General features: G+C 33.3%; 2 protein-coding genes across 2 annotated transcripts; one reads left to right on the forward strand and one right to left on the reverse strand.

The window, feature by feature from the left end:
* Window positions 1-1322: 1322 nt before the first annotated feature.
* Window positions 1323-4363, forward strand: CSD1 (copper/zinc superoxide dismutase 1). The gene is made up of 8 exons (XM_068639556.2): window positions 1323-1393; window positions 2255-2343; window positions 2583-2684; window positions 2921-3016; window positions 3393-3424; window positions 3529-3604; window positions 3952-4005; window positions 4163-4363. Exons 2-8 carry the CDS (start codon window positions 2268-2270, stop codon window positions 4183-4185), a joined length of 459 nt encoding a protein of 152 aa, XP_068495657.1. The 5' UTR covers window positions 1323-1393; window positions 2255-2267; the 3' UTR covers window positions 4186-4363.
* Window positions 4364-4562: 199 nt separating this feature from the next.
* On the reverse strand, window positions 4563-9411 carry NHX2 (sodium hydrogen exchanger 2). Its single transcript, XM_068639554.2, has 15 exons — window positions 9296-9411; window positions 8779-9142; window positions 8546-8664; window positions 8253-8350; window positions 8024-8086; window positions 7888-7934; window positions 7602-7796; window positions 7045-7091; window positions 6704-6770; window positions 6483-6583; window positions 6294-6395; window positions 5978-6116; window positions 5834-5896; window positions 5591-5674; window positions 4563-5309 (listed from the first exon to the last, which is right to left on the reverse strand). The coding sequence occupies exons 2-15, from the start codon at window positions 8950-8952 to the stop codon at window positions 4959-4961; spliced, it is 1650 nt and encodes a 549-aa protein (XP_068495655.1). The 5' UTR covers window positions 8953-9142; window positions 9296-9411; the 3' UTR covers window positions 4563-4958.
* Window positions 9412-10107: the final 696 nt, after the last annotated feature.

Below are 10107 nucleotides of genomic sequence, written 5' to 3' on the forward strand. Positions count from 1 at the left end.
CTTAAAATATTGAAGTACAAATAAAAGATTATGAAAACGAGAGTCTTATAAAAATAATCTAATAGTTAAAGAAAACTTGTAAAATGTTGGAGTGTAAGCTAGGATCTTAAACTTAAATATTAGGTATTATAAGAAATTTATATTAAAACATATTGATATGACATAAAAATATATAAGAAGTCGTGCCAAGTTGGCACGACTTTGTCACGTCAGCCTGAAGTCGTGTCAAATTCCCGAAGTCGTATCAACTTGACACGACTTTGTCCACTATATATATATATATTTTATTTTATTTTTAAATTTTTTTTATTTAGATATTGACTAGTAAGTTATGTAATGTTTAAAATTAATTTGATATATAATTTTCTAAGGGTGTTAGTTTTAAGCAATAAAAAAATGAATAATTGTGTATGAATCATGTTTGACGATAATGTAATATATTAATTTGGTTACTAGATTAATAAAAAATATGAAAAACAAAAAAAATGTTCATATTGCAAAAACTGAAGGTCACAATAAAAGTAATTGTGCGCACAAACAAGTTTGATAATAAAATTTAATTTCAAGTTTGATTATTAATTTTCTCATTTTCTTTACCTAAATATTTATACTTCATAACAAAATTATTTATCAAATTAATTTCAAATATTACATAACTTATAATTTTAATTATAATATATATTTATTTAAAAACAAAAAAAATTAAAAAAATATGATGTGGACAAAGTCGTGCTAACTTGGAACGACTTCTACATATGAAGTCGTGTCAAGTTGGCACGACTTGCCCCATATTTGTAATTTTTTTGACAATAACCCCATTTTGGTAAAAAAAAAAAAGACCCCATAATGATCATAAAACCCATTAAAGAATATTTTAAAAATAAAATAATCACACTGAGGAAAAATTAAAATAAAATACATGTAGAATTTTTTTTATCAATTCTTTGCAATATATATTTTCTAATAGTAGGAAGTATCTCAAATGTAAAGTTGTTAATCATACTATTAAAGTGCTGATAAAAAAAATCATACTATTAAAATCAAGCATTATATTTTATAAAAAATATTGATAATATAGAAGGATATTAATACACGAAAATGAATTTTAAAAATAAAAATATTTAATTAAATATGTAAAAATTATAAGACAAATAAAAAAACAGAAAAATAAGTATCTTAATAAAACAAAATCCTCTAAAATTTAGAGATAAGTCCATGAGGTGGCGAAGGGTTAGGTGAGTGTATACTGCAACGTGTTGCCTGTGCTAAGTCCTAAAACGGCTCAATGGCTATAAATAAAACAAAAAAACCTCACTGTTTCTATCACTGCTCTTCTTGTGCTACTTCTAGACTCTTCTTTTCTTCTCACACTTCTTCCTTGGGGTGCCCTGAGGTATGCATGCTTGCTTCTCCCTCTCTCTTCTTCATCTCTCTATCAATTTGTTTCCGATTATTTCTCTTCAACATTTCTTCAATTTCCTTTCTCAGGATGATCGATTTTGTTTTTTGTCTATTTTTCCTCTTAAATCTCACATTTCTTCTTTTGTATCTACTCTCAGTCGTGCACAGATCGATTCCGTTATGTTCAACGGTGGCGATAGTATAATTTTTTATTGTTAATTTCCTTTGGTTAATTTGGACGAAAGAATAGTTAAATCACATCTCTGTTAAACTCATCGGTTTTGGATTCGCTTTAAGAAATGAAATTAGTTTTAGTAATTTTATGGATTCGGTTTAAGAAATGAAATTAGTTTTAGTAATTTTATTTGTTTTTTTTTTGGTTGAACTGTTTGAACTCGTGCTATTACTGTGGAATTCGGAAGGATTTGAGTTAGTTGTAGATCTGTGCGTTTTGTGTAGTGTTTGTAGACAGATCTACTGAAAAGGTAGTTTGTTTCTGTAATTCGAAATTGAGGTTTTGCTTTCTTGTCGCGATACTCTATTTTCTTGTGGTCAACACAATATTTTCTTTCTTTGTTTGGAATTAACATAAAAGACTTCAGCAAGTGAACTTAAATATCTGGATCGGATGTATGTTTTGAAGAGTTTGAAATATGTTTTAGTGTTTAGTTTGTCGTGTAGCTGACTCGGTTGTGTGGGCACATCAGTGATGGATTTTTATCTTTTGATTTTGACCATTTTCACCGTAGTACCATTCTTATCTCACCATGATAACCAAGATACTGTATGTGCACACGTCACGCATTCTACATTTCTTGTCTGTTTTATCTGAAATAGCTGCTTTCTTGTTCAGATCACATTGCGCAATGGTGAAGGCTGTGGCAGTTCTTGGCAGCAGTGAGGGTGTCACTGGAACTGTTTACTTCAGTCAGGAGGGAAATGGTGAGTCTCAACAGTGAACATGACCCTCATCTTTAATAAATTTTACAAGAAGCATTTATAGGGGAGAAAAATAATAAACTAAATGGAATCAAACTTCTCTAGGAGAAGTTAAATTATGATTTTGGTTAAAAAAAGTAAGTGCATATTTTGATGATATATTATGACATGATCCTTTTTTTCTTCTTCTGTACTAACCAACCACTGGGCCAAATCAAGTAACATATATTGCAACTGTGCAGGTCCAACCACCGTAACTGGCTCTCTTAGTGGTCTTAAGCCTGGTCACCATGGCTTCCATGTCCATGCCTTGGGGGACACTACCAATGGTTGCCTGTCAACTGGTATAGTCTTTGGACAATAACCCGAATAAATTTTTGATAATGTTGTACATTAATGAGAGGGAACAGATTGTAAACTCTCACTTCCCTTGAATGGAAAGCAATGAACATTTGTATGGGAGATTCTTCAAAGTTTGAAGCAATACAATCTGTTATAAATCAGCTGGATTTGGATTAAAATCCTGCCATTTAGTAGTATATTACAAGGCTCACTTTTTATTTTTTCCCCATTTTTACAGGACCACATTTCAATCCTAATGGCAAGGAGCATGGTGCCCCTGAGGATGAGAGTCGCCATGCTGGTGATCTAGGGAATGTAAATGTCGGTGATGATGGTATGACCGATCTGATTTTTCTCTCTCATTTATTTGATTTGTGCTGATTCCAATCATTCAGATATACATAATAATGCTACTTTTCTGATTCAAATTCTTGAAGTTCTGATTGTTTTTATGATACCGATGTTTAATAATAGTAATCTTTCCTTTTACTCATTACAAGGATGTAATTGATAGTTAACAAACAATCTGGCGGTTTTACCAGAAACTTTTTCCATTTTTGAACAAATGTCTGGTAATCAAGATTACTTGCTTTCTGTTTTGGAGATAGTCTATCTCTGAAAGACCTTGTCTTTTTTTTTTTTGAGTATCACATTCAACATGCTTGGTTGGTCCTTATTTTAAAATGGATTCCTCTCATTGTTTAACCCAGGTACCGCCAACTTCACTCTTACTGACAGCCAGGTTTGTTATCCATCTCTTGATCAAGTTCTCTGATTATTTCTTCGATGTTGACAGATGACACCAAAAGAAGTTTCAGTTTTTAACGAGTTATTGAATGTGCGCAGATTCCTCTTACTGGACCAAACTCCATCATTGGGAGAGCTGTTGTTGTCCATGCTGATCCTGATGATCTTGGGAAAGGTATTCACTAATCTATTATTTTCCTTGCCATCGTTGGTATCTGAATCATCAGTCATCACTTGTGACATTCCGTCTTAGTTCTTTTGGATTTGTATCCTTTCATGTTAGCAAAGAACATGATATTGCCATATAAGGAGAAAAATTATAGTAAATCTCACCATCATTTACGGTTGGTCCATTGAATTAAATTGTGTCTTCCTCTCGTTCATTTTCTTTGCTAACAAACGAAGATCTTAATAATTTCTCCTTCCTTGCATACAAAATCACAGCTATTCATTATTCCATGTTAAGAGCGCTCATTGTTTTTCGGCTTACTGCATGTTATAGTTCTCCCTTCTCTTGTGTAGGTGGTCATGAGCTTAGCAAGAGTACTGGAAATGCTGGTGGCAGAGTAGCCTGTGGTAAGCAGAGACTGTGATGTTAAATACTGTATTTTCTGATATTCCTTATTACCTATGCAATATCAATTGTCGATGTTGTTGTGATACCACTAATCAGTTTCTCCATTTGCGTATGTTGACTGTACTGATATCCTCTTTTTGCCGTTTGTTGGTATAGGTATCATTGGTCTGCAAGGATAAACTAGTCACATGAAAACGGGCGTGATCATATGACGAAGCTTTAGAATTGTGGAATAAATAATCGCCCTTTTAAACCCGTTTGGTTAGGTTCGGTCTGTACTGCTGAATTCTGTTTCTGTATCGTATGAGAGTCATATGCAGACACTTGATGCTTTATTTCATGTTTTTTTTGCCCGAACTGCGTGTTAGTGCTTTATCCTTATTTCTTGTATCGGTTTGTCTTTGCAGCATGATGTTAGAGTAATGCGAGGTTTTCATGATGAATTGGTCAAATAAAAGTAATAGGAGATAAACAAATGAAATGAGTCTGAAAAAATGGGATAAAAATGTTAAATTCATTTTTTGGATATTGAATTGGGGAATCAGGAAGCGGAAGTCATAAAATGATATAATTATTCAGTTTTCATTATGATACATTCCTCCAAATATCATTCTTTCCTACCGAATCAAACATATATTGAAATAAGTCGTTTTTGGCTGCATACAAAGAAAGTGGTTCTAGAATAGAAAGTAATAAGTAATTCTCAAAAATCTTAGCTTATAAAATAAATAAATAAAATGGGTTCATAACTGAATTTACAATTCTTACACTACCGGCATAACTTTCACAGGGAATCAACCGTAGTATGGTCAAAATGAAATAGAACCCATGGCACAATGTTTTCTCACTACCCAAAAGAACTCGACCAAATATAACGCGGTTTTTGTACATGCGTTGCTTCATGTGCTCAAAATTTTCGATCTACTATATTACACTTTTCTGGGCAATCTTCTTAATGCCACTGTTGAATGTTACCGCTGCCTTCAGTTGGCGAGGTAGGAGCCACAGGAACAAATCCCCTACCACCAAAGACTGGACGCATGATTGAATTATCAAACGTACGCCATAAGCGATGAACGTTATGTGTTGAAGTGCTTAGTAAGGCACGAATAGTTCTTGGACGATGATCTTCATTGCTATCAAGTTCGTTTTCAGAATCATGAGAGCCTCCAAGAAAGGGCACAGTGATTGATTTCGGAGGATTATTGGATGATTCCATATTTGCCAAGCTGTTTTTGCGTTTCGGAGGTGGACTAACCGGCAGCAAAAACCTTATGAGTGGCTTCGTCATCAAACCAAACACCTGACACGTTGTAATTAAATTGTCAGCCTCATGTGGTGAATTTTCTTTTGAAACTGAGGTATCGTGTTTTACAGATCCCAAATCTCCCACAACAGAGCTATATTTGAGATAGTTTACGTTTAAGCATATTATTGAGGTGGATTTTACATTTCCTATCATGTTAGCTACCTCAATTATCATATGGTTCATACTTATCAGCAAAGCAGAAAGCAAAAGGCAAAATATCTTTATGTGAACACTGAGATATGATATCAGAAATTTACAAAACGTATGTGTCTTACCATTGTGCTGACAAGCACAACAGTGATGGTGCTGGTGATCATGATGGCATTGGTTCGCAGTTCAGTGTGACCGGACAAGGTGAACTGCATTTTACAAGAGTATCATTTTCTTAGAAACTTAAATCATATCAAAGGTAAAATGTACATTAACTGCTATTCTGTTTTCTTCGCCTTTATTAACTGACCATTAACACTAATTTTGCAAAAATAGTATCATCTCCAAATGAGCAACATTGATCTTACCTGATTATAGGCAAGTGCCATTGAAACAGCACCTCTCATAAGACCAGCCCACCAAATGATCACCTAAAGCAAGGAATAATGGAAACTTTTTCAACATCCCAAGAAATCCTGTAAGAAAATATTCTGACAGAAATGTAGCCATACCTGCTCACTGAAACTTATTTTTTCACTTTCAGACTTTTTAGTGAGGTTTGATAAGAAGGATAGGGGAAAAACAAATGCTGCTCTTCCGGCAAGTACTAGGCCCAATAATACTGAACTAACAGCAACAGATGTTTTCGGCCTGCAGAAGAAACCGAGTGAGGTAAACGAGTTGTTTTCTAAACTAATTAAAATAAACTTTTGAGGAAACCATTTTTAACTAGGAGATACATGATTTAACAGTCTTCGTAAGTAAAAAAGGGCAAGGTGTTGATGATTATTTTCACTAGCCTAGTCTCTGACAGAATGCAGGACTTACCTATCGCTTACAAACCTCCACTTTTCAATGTCCAACGCATCCATACCAACATAAAGGAAGATAAAGGTTTCAAGAACAAATGAGAGAGTTGCAAAAGCGTGTCTGTGACAGCAAGACAAAACAAATTAGACAGTTTTACAACCCCCAATAGATCCATATATAGTTTGAAGAATCTGATTGAAGATATACTTGGTAGTGATTCTCGAGCTCTCAGTCACATTATGCCAAGTATAATGTGACATAACAATCCCACAGAAGAATACAGTGAGAATGCCACTCAGATACCATAACTGCAGTACATTTATATACATCAGAGCCCCCACTAGTTAATGTCAACCAAAAGAATAGATAGAGATAGAGCTCATCAAGGAAAAACTCCACAATGGAGTCTGTACGTTCTTCAAACTTACTTCAGCCAGAATGTAGGAAAGATATGCCATTAACATCATAAGAGCAACCTCGCGATCTGTAGAGTGCCTGTAATATTGAGTGAGCAATTTGTTGAGCACCTAAACAATTCTTACAATTTTTTATGGTAGGTTTAGAAAACTGGTGATCAAGATAAAACATACAAAGACCACAGGTAAATAAGAGATTCCCCTGTAGTAAAATAAGGTAATGAAAGTATTTTCCTTACCGAAAAAAAAACATCATATTAACTGCATATAGAATATAAAACAATGAAAGACTATCATAGTAGCTGCTGAACGACAATAATGATGGTAAAAGAAAAACAATTCTCTCAACATACCTGCCAATATACAGCGTTTTAATAATGTAAGCGCTGAGTAGACCTGCCTGCAAGGTGATATGGACATATCAGACCCTATGATGCACACATAATGCAAATATTCTAAAAATATACAGGAAACAATAAGTACATATCCAAATATGTATAAAAAATCATAAAGTATTTAATTACTACTCTACAAATCCAGATCTGGGACATGATTAGTCGACATTACCAAGAACAAGTAAAATTATAAATTGTTCTCATCATAATTGCTTTCTATTTTTTAAGATAGAGATAGTGTAATCTTCTCGATAATTTCTATTTTTTAGCCCATTAAGGGTCAATAGTTTTATGTTTCTATATTTTTCATGTTTTCATGTTTTCATGTCTCACACACACATATATGTGTTTCTAATAACTTTTTGAGGGATTAGATACTTCACAGTGAAACATCCAGTAATATCAATATATTAAGTAAATGAAAGTATCAGTTTGTACTGAGTGATAACTGATGAGTTACATCTTGTGATTGTGTGACGTTTACACTAGAGAGTTAGAGGGAGCAAGGTGGTTACCAAGACCCCAAGCAAGGTGCTTGCGATAAACAGGTAGAAGAAATTGCCGAAAAAATGCAAACCAATTCTGTGGTCAATTATGTTGAGATCAAAACTTTTGATTGCATTGAAAAGCACAACAGATGTTGCATCATTCACAACACCCTCGCCAAACACAAGGCTGTATAGTAAAGGTGTCTCATCCTGGTTTAGCACCTGCAACAACATAATTTATAAGTTCAGTACTCAGCATTCACATCTTGGTTGTTGCTATAACATTGTGAAAAAGACACATATAGTTTCAAACCTGCAATGTGCACACAGAATCTGTTGCAGCAAATATGGCTCCAATTGCTGAATATTTTTTAAATATGGAGTCAGTCACAAATACATTTTCCATTGACAAGTAGCCAAATAGATGAGATTGAATAATATTATTATACCTAGATAATCTCCTATCTCCAGTGAGTTACCAACACCCATTCTCTTAAAAATTTGTATGACACCTGAAACAATGCTTCGAAAATTAAGTCAGATAAGAATCTAAATACTTCAATGAAAATAATTACTAAACAAATTTAGGTTGGCACTATCTGAAATGCCAATTTTTTTGTCGTAATTTTAAATTTTGGAGAACAGCATAAGAAATCCATGTAAAGGGAAAAGGCATACCGAAAGTTATAATGCTACAATTTATTAATGTACCAACAGCTCCAAACAGCATGATGGTCATGAAGTTAACAAAGAACTGTTTCTTTTTCACTTGAAACCTGGAATAAATATATAATAACATCACTTATGTATAGTAAAAGAACAACAAAAAACCAGGAAAGTAAAAAATAACATCCCACAAGAAATCGGTCAATTTTCATTGTATCTAATTAAGTAGACGATGACAAATACAGAGTCAACCACTTTATCCTCATTATCATTAGACAGCTAGAAGTTGGTGCTAAAAGCTTTACCCTGCATTAAATATGATCGGAGGCAGAAGGTATATAAAGAAAAGATCTTCACTGAAAACTAGAAGATGCGAGCTTTTGCCGCGACTTAGCAACAAAATGACTACCCCAGTGCAAATACCCTGCAAATAGCAATAAATTGACAGAGTTATTTATATTACAAAATTTACATGTGTGTATATGTATACCAATTCGTTCATAGTAAATTAACTAATTTATGAAATGATGACACTTACTATCAAAAGTGCAGTGATGGACTCATTCACCCACCGATTCTCCTCAAGAAGATGGCCAATGACAATGCAAGCACAAAGCAGAGCCACAAAAATGTTCATGGACACAACGGAGGCATAATCTGAAGTGGATAGCATATGCAGTTTTGAAAGAGCGTAGCTTAATTCAGTACCCATTCTGTCAAACCCCAATTGCCGAACTTCTTTGCTACCAAATTCAGATTTTCTTTGTTGAGATTAAGCAACTTCCAACTTCACTTTACAAACCAAACCCGAATATATATAATGCCTTGGAGATGTACACATTTTAACACCCTCCTTAATGATCTTTGGATCCTAAATATTTTGCAAGAACATATTAAAATCTCTGCAGGAAGAACAAAAGATCAAGATATATACGTGCACGTAAAACTAATTGCACACAACCATTGGAAAACACGTAATAGAAACATTATTCTTACCATGTGTTCAACATTAATTCACGTGATATAAAGAACATGAAATTACGTAAAACACTCACCAGAACGCTTGGCTGCAAGATGCCGATGAATTTAAGAGCAATTAACGTGGAAACTAAGAGAGAATGGGAAGTTTTTAGTCTGAAGCGATATGCATGCAATGGTGCAAACGAAACGAGGAAGGGAAACAGAGAGAATAATGAATAATGAATAATGTGTGGAGAGAATGTTGCAGATATTTGTTTGATTGAAGCAGAAGAGAAAAAGTCGGAGAAAGATAAGAATCGCTGAGAAAGAAGAGACAAAGGGAGACAAAGAAGCGTGCAATGCGGGGATCACAAACACAAACAGAGAACACGAATCATAATAGAAGCCTTTGGTGTATATATCGTATGTTACCATTTAAGATTATTTTATTATTATTTATTATTTATTTTTTGTACTTTTATTACTATTATAGATTTTGTCAAATCTTATTTTAAGATGCATTGTCTTAATTTTTTTGAGTACTGAAAATCAATATTAATTATACAGTGAATAAATTATTGATTGATTATAACACTTCTTAAAAAATTTGTGAGGAAGAAACACTCGAATTTTTTTAGTAATGGATCACAAATTAAAAAATATGACTGTATACTTAATCCAACATTTTTTAAATAAAGTGATTATTTAGGTTCATATTATTATTGAAATTTTGGAAATAAGATAACATATTATTATTTGGAAAAAAAACATTTACACGTATTGAGATAGAAAAATTAAATAATCCTTAGTGAAATGTTACTTTACTTTTTCCCGACCAAGTTATATTAGTTTGTACCGAAACCTTGTAACGGTGTAGTATTATTGTAAGAAAAATTAGTTTTTGAAA

Source organism: Phaseolus vulgaris, chromosome 6 (assembly GCF_051622355.1).
Source record: "Phaseolus vulgaris cultivar YP4 chromosome 6, ASM5162235v1, whole genome shotgun sequence".
Taxonomy (NCBI): Eukaryota; Viridiplantae; Streptophyta; class Magnoliopsida; order Fabales; family Fabaceae; genus Phaseolus; species Phaseolus vulgaris.

Excerpts from the sequence above, each read along its gene's own strand:
- CSD1 (XM_068639556.2), top strand. The coding sequence starts at position 2,268 with ATGGTGAAGGCTGTGGCAGTTCTTGGCAGCAGTGAGGGTGTCACTGGA. Across the intron at positions 3,425-3,528 it reads TCACTCTTACTGACAGCCAG|ATTCCTCTTACTGGACCAAA; the intron begins GTTTGTTATCCA and ends GAATGTGCGCAG. Across the intron at positions 4,006-4,162 it reads TGGTGGCAGAGTAGCCTGTG|GTATCATTGGTCTGCAAGGA; the intron begins GTAAGCAGAGAC and ends TTGTTGGTATAG.
- NHX2 (XM_068639554.2), bottom strand. The coding sequence starts at position 8,952 with ATGGGTACTGAATTAAGCTACGCTCTTTCAAAACTGCATATGCTATCC. Across the intron at positions 8,351-8,545 it reads CCGATCATATTTAATGCAGG|GTTTCAAGTGAAAAAGAAAC; the intron begins GTAAAGCTTTTA and ends TATTTATTCCAG. Across the intron at positions 5,675-5,833 it reads TGGCACTTGCCTATAATCAG|TTCACCTTGTCCGGTCACAC; the intron begins GTAAGATCAATG and ends TGTAAAATGCAG.